We start from the raw sequence: 21,182 nt of genomic DNA on the forward strand, positions 1-21,182 counted from the left end.
GTAGTTTCAGATGTTGAGGGTACTGTCGTTTCTGAAGTTGAACTTGAAATAACTGTTGTTACTTCTGATGTTGTAAGTTCTGTGGTTGTTGAGGCCTGGGTGGTTTCAGTTGTTAAAGGTTCTGAAGTTGCACTTGAAGAAAATGTTGTCGTTTGTGAAGTTGTTGATTCTGTTGTTGTTGAGACCTGTGTAGTTTCAGTTGTTATGGGAACTGTGGTCTCTGTGGTTGTTGAAGCCTGGGTAGTTTCAGTTGTTGAGGGTACTGTCGTTTCTGAAGTTGAACTTGAAATAACTGTTGTTGCTTCTGATGTTGTAAATTCTGTGGTTGTTGAGGCCTGGGTGGTTTCAGTTGTTGAGGGAACTGTGGTCTCTGTGGTTGTTGAGGCCTGGGTGGTTTCAGTTGTTGAGGGAACTGTCGTCTCTGTGGTTGTTGATAGCTGTGTAGTTTCAGTTGTAGCGGATACTGTTGTTTCTGAGGATGTACTTAAAGGAACTGTTGTTGATTCTAATGTTGAAAATTCTGTGGTGGTTGAGGACTGTGTTGTCTCAGTTGTTAAAGGTACTGAAGTTGCACTTGTAGAAAATGTTGTCGTTTGTGAAGTTGTTGATTCTGTTGTTGTTGAGACCTGTGTAGTTTCAGTTGTTATGGGAACTGTGGTCTCTGTGGTTGTTGAAGCCTGGGTAGTTTCAGTTGTTGAGGGTACTGTCGTTTCTGAAGTTGAACTTGAAATAACTGTTGTTGCTTCTGATGTTGTAAATTCTGTGGTTGTTGAGGCCTGGGTGGTTTCAGTTGTTGAGGGAACTGTGGTCTCTGTGGTTGTTGAAGGCTGGGTAGTTTCAGTTGTTGAGGGTACTGTCGTTTGTGAAGTTGAACTTGAAATAACTGTTGTTGCTTCTGATGTTGTAAATTCTGTGGTTGTTGAGGCCTGGGTGGTTTCAGTTGTTGAGGGAACTGTCGTCTCTGTGGTTGTTGATAGCTGTGTAGATTCAGTTGTAGCGGGTATTGTTGTTTCTGAGGATGTACTTAAAGGAACTGTTGTCGATTCTAATGTTGAAAATTCTGTGGTGGTTGAGGACTGTGTGGTCTCAGTTGTTAAAGGTACTGAAGTTGCACTTGAAGAAAATGTCGTTTGTGAAGTTGTTGATTCTGTTGTTGTTGAGACCTGTGTGGTTTCAGTTGTTGAGGGAACTGTGGTCTCTGTGGTTGTTGAAGCCTGGGTAGTTTCAGTTGTTGAGGGTACTGTCGTTTCTGAAGTTGAACTTGAAATAACTGTTGTTGCTTCTGATGTTGTAAATTCTGTGGTTGTTGAGGCCTGGGTGGTTTCAGTTGTTGAGGGAACTGTGGTCTCTGTGGTTGTTGAAGCCTGGGTAGTTTCAGTTGTTGAGGGTACTGTCGTTTCTGAAGTTGAACTTGAAATAACTGTTGTTGCTTCTGATGTTGTAAAGTCTGTGGTTGTTGAGACTTGTGTGGTCTCAGATGTCGAGAGAACTGTGGTCTCTGTAGTTGTTGATGCCTGTGTAGATTCAGTTGTAGCGGGTTCTGTTGTTTCTGAGGATGTACTTAAAGAAACTGTTGTTGTTTCTGATGTTGTAAATTCTGTGGTTGTTGAGGCCTGGGTGGTTTCAGTTGTTGAGGGAACTGTGGTCTCTGTGGTTGTTGATTCCCGGGTAGTTTGAGTTGTAGCGGGTACTGTTGTTTCTGAAGCTGTACTTGAAATAACTGTTGTTGCTTCTGATGTTTTAAATTCTGCGGTTGTTGAGACTTGTGAGGTCTCAGTTGTTAATGCAACTGTGGTCTCTGTAGTTGTTAACTGTGTAGATTCAGTTGTAGCGGGTACTGTTGTTTCTGAAGTTGTACTTGAAATAACTGTTGTTGCTTCTGTGGTTGTTGAGGCCTGGGTGGTTTCAGATGTTGAGGGAACTGTGGTCTCTGTAGTTGTTGATCCCTGTGTAGATTCAGTTGTAGCGGGTTGTGTTGTTTCTGAAGATGTACTTAAAAAAACTGTTGTTGTTTCTAATGTTGAAAATTCTGTGGTGGTTGAGGACTGTGTGGTCTCAGTTGTTAAAGGTACTGAAGTTGCACTTGAAGATAATGTTTCTGTTTGTGAAGTTGTTGATTCTGTTGTTGTTGACACCTGTGTGGTTTCAGTTGTTAAGGGAACTGTGGTCTCTGTGGTTGTTGAAGCCTGGGTAGTTTCAGTTGTTGAGGGTACTGTTGTTTCTGAAGTTGAACTTGAAAAAACTGTTGCTGCTTCTGATGTTGTTAATTCTGTGGTTGTTGAGGCCTGGGTGGTTTCAGTTGTTGAGGGAACTGTGGTCTCTATGGTTGTTGATTCCCGTGTAGTTTCAGTTGTTGAGGGTACTGTTGTTTCTGAAGTTGTACTTGAAATAAATGTTGTTGTTTCTGATGTGGTAGATTCTACTGTTTTTGAGACTTGTGTGGTCTCAGTTGTTAATGCAGCTGTGGTCTCTGTAGTTGTTAACTGTGTAGATTCAGTTGTAGCGGGTACTGTTGTTTCTGAAGTTGTACTTGAAATAACTGTTGTTGCTTCTGATGTTGTAAAGTTTGTGGTTGTTGAGACTTGTGTGGTCTCAGATGTCGAGAGAACTGTGGTCTCTGTAGTTGTTGATGCCTGTGTAGATTCAGTTGTAGCCGGTTCTGTTGTTTCTGAGGATGTACTTAAAGAAACTGTTGTTGTTTCTGATGTTGTAAATTCTGTGGTGGTTGAGGACTGTGTGGTCTCAGATGTTAAAGGTACTGAAGTTGCACTTGAAGAAAATGTTGCTGTTTGTGAAGTTGTTGATTCTGTTGTTGTTGAGACCTGTGTGGTTTCAGATGTTGAGGGAACTCTGGTCTCTGTAGTTGTTGATGCCTGTGTTGATTCGGGTACTCTTGTTTCTGAAGATGTACTTAAAGGAACTGTTGTTGTTTCTGTTGAAAATTCTGTGGTGGTTGAGACCTGTGTGGTTTCAGTTGATGAGGGTACTGTCATTTCTGAAGTTGTACTTGTTTCTGTAACTATAATTTAAAGATTGTTAATTTTTCAAAAGTAATTAATATTAATTATCATTTGGTTCCTGTCTTCCATTATATATATTATTATATTTCATTGAGTCTTTACTTTGTCTTTCATCTTAATATTGCTTACTTTCTTTAACTGCACTGTGATTATACATACATATATGTATGTGTACATATTTATGACTCATGTGATTTATTAAGTAATATTCCAACACAAATTGAAATTTGTCCTTTTATTTTTTATTATCTAGCCTTTTGCTCAGCAGATTTCTAGATTTTAATTTCAACAGCTATCTGTTTTTTAGGACCCAGTTTACCTTAGAATGAGTCAGTAGTTTGAATGAGATTAGAATATTAACAGGAGAGAGCATGGAGTAATAACTACTAACAATAAAAATAAAAATTTAGCCTTCTAGAGCAATAGATTTTTGGCTGCTGTGGTCATGGAAGCTGAAAAGAGGTAGAATAACTACACTTAAATGAATGGTCCCTTCAAGTCATGAAGAAGATTAAAAAGTACAGACAATAATAAAATTGCTTTATGCATGAAGTGCATACAAATAATAGTAGCTTTTATATATCATGATAATAATAATGAACATTAATAGCATGAAACATTAAGCATTTGTTTTGTATATAGAGAAGACCAATATTTCTATGTACGTCATATTTGTGCATTACGATTAGGGATGTAGCGAACCTGAAAAAAAAAATTTGCGGACCCGTTTGCGAACTTACGCCAAAACTCGCGAATATTCGCGGACTTTGCGAACCCCATAGACTTCAATGGGAAAGCGAACTTTAAAAACTAAAAAAAAACTTTTCTGGCCAGAAAACTGATTTTAAATTTGTTTAAAGGATGCCACGACCTGGACAGGGGCATGCAGGAGGGGGATCAAGGGCAAAAACTTCTCTAAAAAATACTTTGTTGGCACAGCGTTGCGCCAAAAAAAAAACGCAAGATATTCTAGCGAAAATACGCGGATTTTTTTCTGTCGCGCTAAACACCATGAAAACGGGATTTGCGGAAAAACGCCATGTGTGATTTGTGCGATATTTTTTGCGCCGATAAAAAAACCGCGGAAAACGCCGCGCAAACCCAAACTGCGAACATACGCTGAACCCCCGATGTTCGCGCGAATTTGTTCGCCGGCGAACAGTTCGCTACATCTCTAATTACGATATAAAATGAACCAGAATGCTTGGAACCTGGGGTTTTCCAGATATGGGGTCTTGCTGTAATTTGAACCTCCAAAACTTAAGTCTATTAAAAATCATTCAAATATTGAATAAACCCATTAGGCTTGTTTTGCCTCCAATCAGGATTAATTTTATCCTAGTTGGGATCAAGTACAAGGTTCTGTTTTATTATTACAGAGAAAAAGGAAATCATTTTCAAAAATTAGAGTTAATTGTTTATAATGGAAGTCTATGGGAGATGGCCTTTCTGTAATTCTGAACTTTCTGGAAATTAGGTTTCTGGATAAGGGATCCCATACCTGTACTATGTATTTATATTATGCATTTATATTATATATAATATAATATATTTATATACTTTCCATTATTTAAATGAGGCATCAATACAAAAAGCTGTCATAATATCATGATTGTCTTAAGCTTTTATAATTTCTAGTACACTGTATTTTACACATCACCGCAAGCTGTAATAACAGTTGGGACAAATGTATGTGCTTTATAGAAATTTATATAGAAATTGCATATATTATATAATAGACAAATAAGCATAACTGGAACCTTTCCCAGTGAAAATGTACTGTAAGTGCACTACAGCTGTCATATTTAATACACACGGGGGCAAATTTGCACCTCCTCAATAACCCATGGCAACCAATTTAATATTTGCTTTTGTTACTGACTTTTAACAACACACATTATAATATTAATCACACACCTTAATCGCTTTAAAACAAGAGTGCATGAGTGCTATATTATACATATTTGTTACTGTGCAACACTACACTTTATTCAGGAGTGCAACCACTACAGCAGTATCCACTTTAAAGGGCATGTCAACCCCAAAAATAATTTTTTGCATAATGAAAGAAAACATAATTCTAAGCAACTTTCCAATATGAAATAATTAAACATTTGTAGCGCTTTAAACGTTATTTGTAAATGTAATTGCTATTGAAAGCAGCATTTGCTGAACTCCTGGTTGTTACATTTTAAACAATGTTGCAAAGGTCTTGCTTCTCCAGCAATACAGGTCTGTCAGTCTGCTGCCTTGTTTTACAGTGTTTCAACAGTCAGAGCCCCCAGGGCAGAGAATAGAAAGCAGAGGTAAGCACTGCTTCTAATGGCAAATATAAATATAAATAACTCAAAAACCATTACAAACTTGTAATAAATCTATATTGCAAAGCTGCTTAGAATTTTGGTTTCTTTTATTAGGCAAAAAATTATATTTTGCATTGCCTTGTCCTTTAAATGCAACACTTGCTGTGTTAAATGTAAGGTATTATTAAGTTTAGATTAAAAAATGACTTTTTACATAGGTTGAAACTCAATTGTAAGATATTTATGGGGTCATCAATGGGGTTGAGGAGACATTTCTGACCAAATATAAAATTATAAAAAGTCTAATTTAGAAGAAGTCTAATTTATCAAATTTAAATTTCAGGAAATTTTTAGGAAATTCAGGAAAAAGTGCTGTAAAATAATGCTCCACCTTTTACAGCAATATATTACTTGGAGCTTCTTCACATTCATTATACAGTTTTGTAAATACATTTGCTTTTATACAGTGTAACAAGGCATACAAGTGGTGATTTGTGCTGTATTTTAACTTCACTTTTTTCACATAGCTTGAAAAATATGGCCTTAAAGGAGAAGGAAATGCTAAATCACTAGGGTGTGCCAAATTTTAGGCCCCCACCGATCCCTGGATGGTACTCCTCTTAGGAGACAACTGCACCGGCCTGGGGTAGATGCAGGTGACCAGTTTCCTTTCTTCTAATTTAGCAGCTATCCCAAGGCCTGCACATGCACAGTTGAGCGAAAAAGCCGGCTTTGTTGTTAAAGTTTGCTTTTCTTTCTACTGCGTATGTACCAAGACCTAAGGAGGAAGAGGACTGCTCACTCACGTACACCCTGGCCGGTGCAGTTTTCTCTGAGCAGGTGATTACAATCACTGGGTGGTCTAACATTTTGGCTCCCCCCAGTGATTGTTCCTTTTCCTTTAAGTATATGATAAACATAACACTGAGTTTAGAAAAGGATCTTCTAACCACAAATGTTAGTATGTTTCCACTAATTTATTTAATTCAGTATCAAATATATAATAGTCACTGCATAATTGTCGTCTCACTTCCACAACACTTCAAAGAATAAATACAATGTGCCAGGTTCTTAATCATGTAGCATAACAAGCCCAAACCTGTTTTGGCTGGTGAGTTACTTAGGGATTAGCCGTTTTCAATTGCATTACATCCTTATTTTCTAGAACATTGCATTTATTCTGTGCAGACCCAGTGTGTTGGAAGCGCATGAAAAATAAAAAATAAAAATACAAAATAGTGCAATATGTTTCAAAAGTTAATGAAACTGAAAAGAAAGAGTTATGCCTATAACTCTAAATAATGGCCATTATTTAGAGTTATAGGCATAACTCTTTCTTTTCAGTTTCATTAACTTTTGAAACATATTGCACTATTTTGTATTTTTATTTTTTATTTTTCATGCGCTTCCAACACACTGGGTCTGCACATGTTTTAATACCCATCCAAGAGGGGTATTTTCTTTGGAGGAAGCAGCAGGAGATTTGAGCACCACGCTTATTGTCTACATTGAAGGCTGAAAGCAATTAAGCACGAGGACACCTATAGCGCTGAGTATCATTCACAAACCTTTATTGCATTTATTCTGCAGTCCAAGAGAACCTGTCTTGCCCAAAAGCCCTATTTATAAAGCCTGTATAACTGAGAAATAGTATCAAAAATATATAGAGTATTCTTTGTAGATGCCTGTAAATCTTCCAGTCTTTTTTCTGTAAAACCCAGTATAAAGAATCAAAGCCCTATGCTGACTCAGCAGGGCTGAACAATGGGAGAACCAAACACCCAATATGCCCTATGCCATTCACAGTTTATCCTGATATGTTGAATGGAAAAAGTGCCACACTCTGACTCACTGAATGAATGTTAATTGCAGTACAGGTATGGGACCTGTTATCCAGAATGCTTGGGACCTTGAGTTTTCCAGATAAGAGATCTTTCCACAATTTGATACTCCATACCTTAAGTCAACCAAAAAATTATTAAATAAAGCCAATAGGATTGTTTTGCCTCCAATAACAATTAATTATATTTTAGCTGGGATCAAGTACAAGGTACTGTTTTATTATTACAGAGAAAAAGGAAGCAATGTTAAAAATTAAAATTATTTGCTCATAATGGTGTCTATGTGAGATGACCTTTCAATAATTTGGAACTTTTTGAAAAATGGGTTTCCGGATAACAGATCCAATAACTGTATTTTCAAAGAAAACAGTCAATTAGAGCAAATGAAATCTGTCAGAGATGAACAGCATGAATGTATTCATTGCAGCTGCAGAAATAAATGTTAGCAAGAGCTCACCAATAAATTATTTCATACATAAACAATTAAAAAAAATACTGTTTATGAAAAAAGATCCACTACAAACATTCACTACAGTTTAGCAGATTTTTATGAAAGTAATTCTCACCCTTTAAAGTTGTTGCCAAAAACACAGCAGCAAATAGCCAAAACCACCTCCACAAAGATTTGTACTAGAATTGACAGTAAGTGTCTGTGTTTTCAGGGAACCATTGCTTGACAAGCCCTGGCACAGCTTGCAGGTGATTTCAAGCTGTCAAATGTAACCTTGCAATAATGTATTTCCTACTTTAAAATATAAGGATATTTGATCAATTTTCCTCAGAATTTCATGACCTTTATAAAAGTAACTGGTCTGCATATTGTACCTTTATATAGCCACACAATTCCCCTCTGACTTCTTTTTTAGTTATATTTCACCATTATTAACTACCTTATTCCTTTACAAAGAAATGGCCAAATATATCTTGAAGAAAACTCAGACATTTTAAAAGACCTATTTTTGCCATAAGAAGTAATTATATGGGATACTCATTTGGTGTTAGCAGTGAAATATACATGTGCAAAACAGCACATTCAAAAAAACATTTAAAAAAAACACTATGGGGGGAATTCACAAAAGTGAAGGTAGCCCTTTTTTGGAGTAAAAGTGGTGGAAAACACTTTCTCCAGATTCACAAACAGAAATCTGCCTAAATTCCGACTCAACCGCCACTTTTCCGTTTTTGGTGAAAGAAAGACAGTTTACAGACACTTTTGTGAATTTGTCGTTTAAACGACATTCATACAATGTTTTAACGACATTTTTTTCCCGACATTTTCAAAATGGAGTAAAGCTCAGTGTAACTGTCAGACCAATTCTAAGCTCTTCGGTTTTGTTTGGTTTCACCCAGTCTCCATTTCACACCTAAGGTAGGGGCCCCATTAGGGGATCGTTAACATATTAATGGGGATTAGCAGCCTATTGTTAGGGGACAAGTTTCTGTCTCACCCTAGAACAATAGGTGCAAAAAGCCTCATTAACATTTTATAAACAAGCTAAACACTGATTAAAAAAAGTTTAATTTATATCTTCTATATAAAAAGTTTTTACCTCACATTTGCATGATTATGCTAGTTTTAGCTTAATGAATGAGGCATTAATAACATTTTGTATGAATATATTATAAACATTATTAATCAAAGTAAAAGTAAAGCCTCCCAGGCAAATTTTTAGTTTTAGCAGCAGTGCCCCCTCTTTAATCACTTCACTGACATTTGCCCCAACTTATCTGTGCCCCCATAGCATGGGCAGAACTACAGAGCTGCCTGACAGCATTAGTCCCCCACTTGTTCCCAGCAGCCATCTTGGTGATCAGCAAACAGCACATGCACACTGGCACCCAAACTGGGATATTGGGGTACAGGGTTGGACTGGCCCAACAGGGCACTGGATAAAAACCCAGTGTGCCCTAGTCCTGTTGGACCTCTATACACCGGGCATGTTGGTGTGGGGGCTGGATTGCTGCTGACCAGTAATAAGTAGGGGCTAGAGAAGACAGTATTTAGACCGTTAAATCTTGTTACAGGAGTGGAATTACACAGAAATATAGAAAACATTAGAAAGCCCAATTGTCCTGAAAAATGATGTATCCCAAGGCTCATGTAGCTGTGGGACTGGGTTTGATGGCACCGACAGATTTACTAAGAGCTAAAGGCAAATTCATAAAAAAAAATGTCGGAAAAATGACAAAATCTGAAAACTGTCTGTTTAAAAGACAAATTCACAAAAGTGGAGATAGAGGTTTGTGAATTAGGTGGAAAATCCGACAAATCTATCTCCACTTTTATTTTGTCTCAATATCACCACTTTTGTGAATTCCCCCCTATGACTATAAAGTTCAACTTTGGACAAAGCAAGTCAGTCAAATAGTAGGGCTGGCTCTTTGGGGAAAAAAGGCTCATCTGTGCCGCTGCTATGGATGGAATACTGATTTTGGTCTGTGCTTTCTGCCTCTTAGCTGTCAGCCCCCAAACATTTTTGAGTGACAGGTTTGCTCAAAATATTAAAGCATGTTGCGACTCAGTATAGTTAGCACTATTGAACTCTATCTCCAGGCTATAAAACAGATGTAAGGTTCAACCACAAAATGTCAATAAATCATAGTTATTATACTGAAAGCAATCTGTGGATCTTTATCACAAAGCCATATAACTATACTATCTAAGCCTGTTCTATAAAGTAATAGTAGTGCTGAAACGTGAATTACTGCATAGAGAATATGTTCAAGAATGCTGAAGGAATTTAAACACCTTTTACAAATTTGCACATGCTGAAAAGGGATTTACAGAAAGTAAGAATGGCAACAAAAAATGTTTTCTCCTCAATTATACATTAAATAGATGGATAGATAATGGATTAATAGATAGACAGAAGGACAGACAGAAAGATAATGCTTTAATAGATAGACAGATGGATGGACGACTTGACAGACAGACAAACAGGTAGCGCAGAGTGCCCATTTTATGTTTTACATGGGACCAAAAATGGTGTAAAATCCATGAAAATGGAAAATGGGAAATATACTATACATTATAAACTGGTGGGACCACAAAAAACCATGTAAAACGTGGAAAAACAAATCAGGGTATGTAAAATTGAAGATAGATATGCTAGCTGATAGGTAGATCAATAACGGATGGACAGATAGATAGCTAGATGATAGTTATGCATTATAAATTGGTGCAACCAAAGAAAAACCATGTAAAATGTGAAAAAACTTCAAATTAGGGTATGTAAAATTTAAGTTTCACTGTAGAGAGATATGACAGATGATAGATAGATCAATAACAGATGGACAGATAGATAGATAGATAGATAGATAGATAGATAGATAGATAGATAATAAATAGATAGATAGATAGATAGATAGATAGATAGATAATAGATAGATAGATAGATAGATAGATAGATAGATAGATGATAGCCTGTCAAGCTTTACAAACTTTTTGGGTTCAAGCCCACCCTTACAGCTTTATGATTTGGCAAGCATCATGCCTTAATGCCAAATAGTAATATAGCAGGGAAGCCCTTACACTGCTTTGGTCTCTGGAGGCAGACAGCCCCAGTACAGTAATAGACAGAAAGATGGAAATGCTGATATTAAGAACTAACAATCTAGACATAATTTATCAGATATGGGGAACGTTTGTGCTAGCCCATCACTTTTTTTTATTAGTTTTTTAATAAAAATATTAGCAAAAATCCTGATTATTTGAAATGTTTTACAGAAAAAGAAAGGCATTCTGCAGTTCTTTCTAGTCTCTCCTGCTGCACAACATTACATTAAAAAAGTTACACAGCCTACCAAATATCACTGTCAACAGTATCTTGGTTGGCAAGTCTCTCCCTCCATCTTTCAACTTCCTTAGAGTTTAACGTTAAACATTCAGTTTCCATACCATTGATAGAATTTTCACTATGCAAAGCAGCTGAACAATCAGGTGATAAAGAATTTTACTAAAAATTTAAAAAGAAATGTTCTGCCAGCACTATACCTGTGTGTGTATATATATATATATATATACTGTATATATATATATATATATATATATATATATATATATACTGTATATAAATAAATATATATATAATGATATAAAATAATACTCCAGTTAAAGTGAATAAAGGCATACACTTTTCATACCTGTATATCTGAGACATAGTATCAAAATTATGAGTATTCCTCGAAGACGCCTGTAAATCTTCCAGTCCATGGCAGTGCTTTTTTCTGTAAATCCCAGTATGAAGAATCTAACCAAGATGCGGCCACTGATGCTCTTTGTTGTGTTAAAGACTAATGAGTATCTGATACCTGCAGACACTTTAAGCAGCACCTTTTTTTGGGGCGAGGTATATGTGACACTCCTTTGCCTACAGCACAGTTATGTATGACATGTGTGATGTGTAATGACCACGACTGAAAAGACAGTTTGTCTCACAGGTCACAAATCTAACCAGTTACTCAGCTCTGAAATGATCAAGTACTGCCCAGAACTTTTTTTTCTCTTCTATATTCTTATGAGTCTTCAGCACAAGAGTCTGTGCTATTGTCTGTGCTCCTGCATTCTGGCTAAACACCTTCCTTACGCTTACCATATACTGAACAAGTCATAGGAAAAACTGATAGGCACTACCCTGATTACGACACACTAAAGAATGTAGCAAATGCAGGGAAGAGAATATCAGTGACTAAAACAGGGAATAATCTGGAATAAACTGTATGCCCTATCCTTATTAATTTTGTTTCCTTGTTGTTATTTAAATTATTTGCAAATTTATTCTAATGGCTCAAAGCAGCCATAGTGTATCTCTTAAAGCAGAAGTAAAGGGCTTCCAACAAAGATTAGGGATTGCAAGGGTTTTTAAAATAGGAACATTTTGTTTTCTTATTTATAGCCCCCAGGGCCCCTTGTGCGATTAAAAGCAACAGTGCACCTAGGCACCTTATGTACTCATTTCATATTGGCTTACACTACAGGGAATAGACAGCACCACTTCGATATCTAAATCACTGGAGATGGGGTTTTCTCATGTATTGGAAGCTTTATCAAAGCAATATAGTATTATTTGTTATTGTAATAATTTATTATAAAATATATTATATAGTAATCTATATATTGTAAACTTGCTTCCTTTAAGAGGTTCTAACAGAACCTCTACATTTTGTGGGGAGTTTTTACTGCCAGTATGACAGCAATTTTGAATGAAAATTACTAAGTATTTTTTTTTAAACACACTCTATATAGAATACCCCTGCCAAGGCAAAAACTGGGCATGTATGGCATATTAGGACTAAAGTCCCCCACATTATCTTTAGAACATATTTGAATTAATGTGTGGCGCAGCATATAAGATAGACAATGCCCAAGACCACTGTCCACCAGCTCAATCACTCGCTCTCACACCCCCCACCACTCAATCCACATGGTTCTCTGTTTCCCCATTGTTAACCTGCCCCCACCACAGCTCAGTCCATACCCATTTCAAGCTGCCATTTGGTCTCACACAACATGCTTAAGGTGGCCATAAATGTAAAGATCTGTTAATGAGTACTGTATCTGCCTGATTTAAGACCAGATACCGGTTCAGGCTGACCCATTGGCCAGTTTCATACAAAGACTAATAGCGATGAGCGAATTTTTTCTCCAGGCATGGATTCACAGTGAAATTCCGCATTTCGCCAGTGGTGAATTGATTCTCGAAACTTCCGTGAAAATTCGCTGCAGGAAAATACGTTGTGCGTAAAATAAAAGTTGTGTCAAAAATGGGCATTGTCGCGCCAGAAATTGGTAGGGTCGCAACAAAAAAAGACGCTTGCAACAAAAAAAAGTTGTGTGGATTTTTTGCCGTTTCGCAAATTTTCTTGTTGTTTCGCGAATCTAGGAACTGTGACATTTTTTGTGTTTCACAAATTTTCTGCCGTGTTGCGCATTTTTTCTCAGTACCGCAAATTTTACAGCAAAGCGAAACTGGACAGATTCGCTCATCACTAGCATGCACCCCTCTGATTATATTGTAGATCTTTGTATGCTGGATTTGATACCTTCATTAGAGGAGGCTGCAACCAGATATTTGTTTGTGTTTTGTTTTTTTCTACAATTGTTTTGAATGAAGAAGCAGCAGTGTGAATATCAATCCTTTCATCTGTTTCCTGAACTAACAACTACTTTTACTAACCCTCATATTTAATGAAGTAGACTGGTACAAAAAAGAATAAAGAAAAAGTATTTTTGATGATTCTCCTCTTTTTTTCTACTATTTTGTGGAACATGCATGCGCCCCCATTGTACTTATTATAACACCTTGTTCTAGACCTGAAAAGTCACCTTCTGTTTCAGTGTGTGCTAGACTCCAGCCATTAAATTACTGTAAAAAGGAAAGGTGGTACCTATGAGCTGCTGTATTTATTGTTATTGATTTATTGTATATGTTTATGCATCAGAAACATGTCTATACTTTATATGCAATAACATAAAATATTGTATAAATGAATAAACTAATTTTTGACATGCTGCAATAAGTATTTTTAGGGGAAAAAAATATAAAACTTATTGCCTGAATATCACACACATTTCACACTACCACTGGGAATTGCAGGATGTGAGCCTGGTGAGGGCAGGGGGTTACTTATCTGCCCCCCCACTCCCATCCCTGAGCCTTTCATTACTACAGGGATGCCACAGTCAGAAGACATAGTGGATATTTTTCGATCCCTGTTTCTATATTCAGCTGATAAAGATCCCTATTATGGTTTCATTTTTTTAAAATATACAAATGAAATGTTGATAATTCAAAATAGATGAATAGCACTATTTACAAGCGCCTGCTAAAAAGAGGAAACATGTATTTATTATAAACTGGACTGTTGCGTAATAAAATTAACTATATAGAAAATCCTTGATCTTTTAATCTTAGATCTTTGAAAGCAACCTTTGGTCATAGTGAAAAGAATAATGGTGTTGACTTAAAATTATTTTGGAGTCATAAAACTTTCACAAGTCTAACTCATGTTTAACTATGGCATTCAAGCAAGCCACTCCTAATTGTTGTGGCTGTACAGAGGAGTGGGATTAAAGAGAATCTATAATCCTTTATGGTTATGTCCCTTAGGGCATTTGAGTCACCCATGACCCATGCTTAATGCCAAACAGCATACCATTCTTGAGCAACCCCTGGCACTCCTACTGTGGAAAGCAATTTGGGTTTGCTTCAATGGCTACAGACAACTGTGATAGCTACAAGTCTGATGCACCTGTTCATCTGTTGCTGTAAAACACAGGCATCTGTGTGTCCTGGAGACAACTGCCCAGTGCCATTCTCTCCTGCTTAACTGCTTCAAAGCTACATATCTCAGAATCATTAGTTTTATCTACATATTACCAAGGATTGGTGATAGTGGATTTTCCACCACTAGAATTCATTTCTTACTTCTTGTTCAGTAAACCTTTCTATTGTTTTTAATTTTTAATCCCACCCATTATTAGTGTCCTTAATTCATATAGAGCTAACAGTGTTTTACACAGATTGCATATATATTATTCACATTATTCACATTAGTCCCTAATTTATTATCCATTGCCTTTATCTATAGGCAGTGCACATTTGTGTCTCCCAATATGTCTGCACCCCCATTTAGAGCAACCCTTTACTTTCTATCAACTGCCCCCTCCCCCCATATGTGAGTCTTCACATGTTACTTGTACTCCCAGCCACTTTTTTAAAAACTCTTCCTGAGCTCATTGCAAGTTGAACAAATTTGTGTTCTAATCCCCCATCCACTGCAATGGTGCCCCACAGATGAAAGCCCGATAGCCTATGATGCCCTATTTTGTTCCTTTTTGTCCTTTGTCTAAAATTAAAGTGTGGTACCTGGCACAAGGCTACAGATATATTTGCATACACATTCAAAGCAACCTTTTCTAAGATCAGTCCTACAAAACACTAAGAACAAATAAATAAGGTTGAGGAGACTGCCTCATTCAGACCTTATTTATTTGTTTGTAGAACCACATGGTGACTCTACCTAAGCTGATCAGAAAACCCTGCACTACACTGATGAGCCCCAAAAAGGGTGAAACCGGTCTGTAGTTGGGAATCTGATCAGCTATTATCCTGGCTTCAGCTTCAAACCCAGTGGGTGAGCTGTAGCCTATAGGATAAACCCATGTAAATGGGATTTTTTTAAGAGTTTGGAATTCATTCACAAAACACTAAGGAATCACAATCATAAGCAAAGGCACTTAGATTTATTATTAATATTTTTTTTAAATTAGTAGCCTTCCAAATCTGCCTCTTTCCAACCTTCAACTGCACCTGTTTGTTGGGGGTCCCTGACCCCTGACAAAAAAAATATAGGCTGTAAGACTTCAGTTTAGTATAGTTATTATTAATAGGTGTCTTTCTGTTTGGACCCTATATTATTTAACTTTTATCTTCACTTCCATATTGTTGCCTGGATGCTAGGTCAGTAAAGAAACAACAACCTGAAAACACTCTAAATTGTAATCCTGATGGGCAACAAAATTAATCAAGAAAAAAATACAAAAAAAATAAAAATTGAAGACAATTCCCTGATTATATTACAATACCATTGTTTACATTATACTAGAATTTAATATTAAAGTGACCTACCCTTTTAAATTTATTTACAAAAATGTTTGTAGTTTTTAGGGAATGGACACTGAGCTTGATTGTTGCAAATTGCACCAGTACATTAACCTGCCTGGGTAACTAGGCTAGTGCAGCTTACTGCCTCTTACAAAATCAACCCCAAAAAAAATCAAAAAATCTAAATACGAACACAAGCACAACTGGAAAATTGTAAAATGGATAAAAGATTATAAATGCTTTACAACTATTCACAAAGGTACTTAAACCTATAAATGATGTATTGGCAAATTGCACCTGCAATGGTGCAGAAATTCTAGCGAAAAACACTGCATTGTGTGTATAACATAGTTTGAATATTACACAGCATATACTGTAGCTGTTTTGCAATAGAACCCTTGGAAGTGCTTAAAATCAACATATAAATCCGAACTGATTTTATTATTAGTATAGTTCTGTTATAGTGATGTTGTTGTACAGTACACATAACAGTATACGTCAATCAGGTAACCAAGTGCACCACAGCAAGCCACTCCCAATTGTCGTGGCTGTAAAGAGGAGTGGGATTAAAGAAAATCTATAAGGCTAGGTCCCTTAGGGCATTTTGATCACAGTGAGTCACCCCAACATGTGCTTAATGCCAAAAACGGCATGCCATTCTTTGGAAACCCCTGGCACTCCCACTGAGAAGAGCACATCATGGTGACTAGTTGGTGTTTCCTCCTTTAGCTACAGACAGCTGTAATATCTACAATCTGTGTACCTGCTCAACTGTTGCTATAAAACACAGGCATCTGTGTGTCCAGGAGACAACTGCCCACTGCAATTCTCCCCCACTTAAAGGAGAAGGAAAGGTTAAGTCACTTGGGGGTGCCAAAATGTTAGGCACCCCCAAGTGACTTAAATCGCATACTTTTTACCCCGGGCTGGTGCCCCTGTTCAGAGAGAACAGCACCAGCCCGGGGTAGCTGCGAGCACTTCCTCTTCCGTATTCGCTGCGCGCGCATGCGCAGTAGAGTGAAAACTTTAACATAGAAGTCGGCTTTTCACTCTACTGTGCATGCGCCAGCCCACGGATTTCGCCGGCAGCGCGAAGACGGAAGGAGGAAGGCTTGCTACAGGTACCCCAGGCTGGTGCTGTTTTCTCCTAACAGGGGCACCATAGGAAAATTTCTGAAGACAGTGTTTTGCCACAACTAGGATTCCGATCTTTCTCCTTATTGAGTAAATATCCCTGTTGTTTGATTCTTTAGTCCCACCTATTAATATTTTTTTGTCATTTATTGATATAGTGCTGATATATACATATTCCACAGTGGCTTACAGAGATTATATATGCAGCATCATTTACATCAATGCCTCATTATTTATCCATTGCCTTTATCTATATGCAGAAGTTTTGTGAGACAATTCGCCAATGGCGAAATGTGGAAATTCGCTGCAAATCCAAAAAAATTTGCTCATCACTAAACCAGATGTTCGTCTGCAACTTCAAACCTGCAATTGATAAACAAATTGCTCTATGCTGTGAGCATCGGCATAGGCAACTGGGCTGCGTCAATTTACTGCCTCTTACAAAATTAAACCAATAGTCCACTTATTGAAGACAAAAAGATTGATTACTCCTAACTGGGGGGCTAATTTCTGAACACAAGCACAACTTGAAAATTGTAAGATGGACACAAAATTATATGCTATGTGAAACCATAATTCTGGGGGAAACCACTACAGGGGGGAAAATGTAATAAAAGTCAGTAATAAAAATATTATTCGCAATGAAAAATGTATGCCTCTATGCAAACAAATGTGCCTTTGCACAAATTGTATATGGGCTTTCAAACACGGAAACTGTTTAGCAACCAATTTCAACAGTGCAAGAAAATTTGCAAATTGTATTGTTTGTGTGCAGTGTGTGTAATAAAACTTTTTAGTGAAAGAGTTGTTAAGTTTGCTCCAAAAGATTACGCCACCTTCAAGCATGCCTTAAAAAGTTTGCAATGTGCAATTATAATCTGCAATGCAATAACAGTCCAATGAACAATATTACATTGCGAAATGTAAATCTTTATTTTCATTTGTGCGCACTTTATTTCTGTTTACAACTTTTATTACATTCCCCCATATACGTGTTTAAAAACAATTTGCATCTGAATATTACACAGCAAAGTAAAAGAACTCATGGGAGCGATTACAGTTGTAGACAGCGCAAAAGAAACACCACAAACAATTAAATCTCGATTAATAGCATTATAAGTATTGTTCAATCATTGTGATGCAGTTGTACAGTATGCGAAACAGTGCATGTCAGTTTGGTATCCAAGGGCGTCACAATTTAAATTCCAGAATATCACGCACTAAAGCATGAGGATACGTTAATTATGACTTTCTAAATAGTACCTTTTTATTTTTAGATAGCTTTGGCTCTAGTAGTGATAATTACAAGAGAGAAAAAAGTAAAGTTATAGCATTTCAGTTGGTGCCTGCATTCCTTTGTGATTGATATGTTCTATAGTATTTGAACTAATGATGTCACAACTTTGTGTCATATAACAACGTATGTGTTGAGAGTTTTTGTTACGACATTCAATTGTATTAATGTTCCTGACTCAGCCTACAAGGGGCCTGAGACAATTAATGTTATGGAGATAAAAACAAAGCCATTTTAGTATCATCATGACATAACTGCTTCGATACAAAGCCATGTATAAACTTCAGCAATGTATACACTCTATTGTTGCTATTGATCCAAACAAAATAATCTATGTTGCCTCAACCGGAACAAATGCAAGGGAATATTTTCTTTGGTTAGACATCTACCTGTGTTTACCTTGAATTAAACTTTGGATGCCCTGTCTTTGTACAATCAATCCTTCCCTTGTATTTATAGACACAGTTATTAATGGACAAGTTAAAACAACTGTAACTTGGCAGGCAATCCCATTACATTGTTATTGCTCTTGCCACAAAAACCTTTTCTGTAAATGAAAGTAAAATAATGTTTCATTTAATAAAGTCATTAGCTCTTTGTACCTGAGCATACGGGAATATTATGTAAAAGAATTCCCAGTGCTTTTATTTCCACTTAAGTTGAATCTATTTGTACATTGTCAGTGATAAAGTGGGAAACTGGTATAAGGGAATGAAGACATTAATGTTAATTTTTGTAATAATTTTGGTAATGTATATAAGCTAGGGTTGCCACCTTTACTGGGTTATAAACCTGGACAAAGGCATTGTGTGCAATGATGGCGGCACTGTGTGCCACTGATGTAAAAGCTTTTTTCTTATAATGACACTACTTCTGTGAAGGGGTCTAAATTAAATGTGTTTTTGATAGCGGAAGAGATATAACAATGCTTAATGTGTCAAAAGAAACACATCCATTAAATTTGTAAAATGCACAGGTGATAGAAAACTGCACATTTTTGTGACCACATATGCATAAAATGAAGCATTTAAAATGGGCATTTATTAATGTACACACCAGCAAAATAAGTGTTACTGCACTGAAATTTAGTGAAGGCAATTACAGACAAAGTATAACCAATTTTTCAACATTTATAATTAAAACAATAGACAAAAAGAATGTTCGACATAAGTCCTATTAAACTCAGGTTGAACAAGGTACTATCTGCCCCTATAAGCCAGCCACAAGCATTTCAGTGTATAAAATGACTATGAACTGTTCAGATACCATGTGCACCATAGGCCTGAAAGTAAAAATGGCCACAGAAGGGCTAATACAAGCCACCAATTCCGCCCTCCCAGACTGAGTTGCATTTTATTGGTCTTTATATGGAGTGCTTCTGACTGCCTACAAAAAAGATATCTATTTTACAGGTTAAAAAATCCCATCAGATCAGTGTGAAGATGTTCAGATCAACAAAAATTAATTAAATAAGTAAAGAGTATTTTTTTGTGTGAAGTGATCAACCAAAACAATTTTGATCAAATAAATTTGATTTTTGGCCTTGTATCATGGCAAACAAAACCTCAAGTTGTTAATAAAGCTGCCCCTTTGTGGACATTTGGAAGAATACAAGTCAATATAAAGCTTCTACTAACAACATAAAGGTCAGTTGAGGTTTTTTATATATTGATTAGATATTGTGAGTCCAAGAGCAACATGATAAATGTAGACTAGTCTAAAGTGTAAAGTCTCAGTCGATTTCATATTTTACTTGTAAGGCAACATTTGTGCAGTGGCAAGAGAGCAACAGTGTGGACCTGCCAAAATATGTAGGAAGATGGACTCTTTACTGTCAGATTAATAACTGAGCTGTCAGTAACTTATTAAATGTTTACATAATCATTATTGCCTTATAAAAAGTTAATTATTTGTATTATTTGGAATATATTAAGGTTTACCAATTTCAGTATCCATAATAATTTTTCATTAGTCTAACATCAAGATGCACCGCCTGTGCTGGGAGGCAATCTGTTCTTTAGTGTAGTATTTTCACATTAAAGGATAGGACATTCCTATCATATTTGCTTCCTCTGTCATTGCCCTGCCTTCTTGAGTAAACCCCTTCTGTGATATCAGCTTGGGAGAACCCTCTGTACAATGAGTGACAGCTTGCGACAATTCTTCAATTTAAAAAAACAGGATATTCGCACAATGCCTAAGTGCCCTGAGGGCTAGAGATAAATATGTGATTGAGGGTGAGGAGCAAGGTGCAGTGTTCTGTTCTCTGCCTATCTCTCTATCTCACTTAAAAATAGACTTCATACAGTAGATTCAAGTCTTGACATAGTCATAAAAATATTAATGCAGCAGAGGTAAAACATATGCACAAATATCAGCCAGCAGCTAAGGCTGGAACTGGCCCGACAGCATTATACTGAACAAGTCCCTTCCCTTAGTAACCCTTCAGGCATCACAGGAGCCTCTCTGACAAGAAAAATCTTTTACATCTGTTTATCTTGGGCTCACACAATAGCTGAAACTACACTGATATTTATACAGCCATAATATACACAATACTTTGTATATAAAAGTTTCCACATGAATAGAAACTACTCCAAATTAAATTATAAACATACAAAAAATGTATAAATCTTAAGGCACATATTGTTCCTATGGATTGATCTCCCACCACACCACTAGGTTAATTCATAATGGCAGGTAGAATGTATCACTTCCCTGTACAGTGTACACTGTTATATTCAATGTATTGCCTTTTATTGATATAAGTACGGGATCTATTTTCTAGAAAGCAGTTATCAACAAAGTTCCAAAATACGGCATTGTCTTATTAAATAGTTGTCAGACAGGTTCCGTTAGATCCCCCCAAACTCCTTTGAGATCAAACATTTGGTCAGTGCTCCTCTTTTCTCATTTCAAGGTGGTAGATTATCAAACCTTTGCTATTAAAGCCATAGTTCCATGAATGTTTGGTGATGAGTGAA

At 36.6% G+C, this 21,182-nt stretch overlaps 1 protein-coding gene across 1 annotated transcript; it reads right to left on the bottom strand.

Annotated features, from left to right (window-relative positions):
* Positions 1-1,086: 1,086 nt before the first annotated feature.
* LOC116412007 (mucin-3A-like) lies at positions 1,087-11,660 on the bottom strand. The gene is made up of 3 exons (XM_031905063.1): positions 11,308-11,660; positions 1,367-3,019; positions 1,087-1,163 (listed from the first exon to the last, which is right to left on the bottom strand). The coding sequence occupies exons 1-3, from the start codon at positions 11,375-11,377 to the stop codon at positions 1,087-1,089; spliced, it is 1,800 nt and encodes a 599-aa protein (XP_031760923.1). The 5' UTR covers positions 11,378-11,660.
* Between the last annotated feature and the right edge of the window lie 9,522 nt (positions 11,661-21,182).

The sequence above is a fragment of the Xenopus tropicalis genome, chromosome 1 (assembly GCF_000004195.4).
Source record: "Xenopus tropicalis strain Nigerian chromosome 1, UCB_Xtro_10.0, whole genome shotgun sequence".
In the NCBI taxonomy this organism is placed as follows: Eukaryota; Metazoa; Chordata; class Amphibia; order Anura; family Pipidae; genus Xenopus; species Xenopus tropicalis.

Bases quoted from the DNA above. Each gene is read 5' to 3' on its own strand.
- LOC116412007 (XM_031905063.1), bottom strand. From the start codon at position 11,377: ATGGACTGGAAGATTTACAGGCGTCTTCGAGGAATACTCATAATTTTG. The intron at 3,020-11,307 runs GTATGAAAAGTG...TTTAAATTATAG, and splicing joins ACTATGTCTCAGATATACAG to TTACAGAAACAAGTACAACT. The intron at 1,164-1,366 runs AGGCTTCAACAA...GAAACCACACAG, and splicing joins CTCAACAACTGAAACTACCC to GTCTCAACAACAACAGAATC.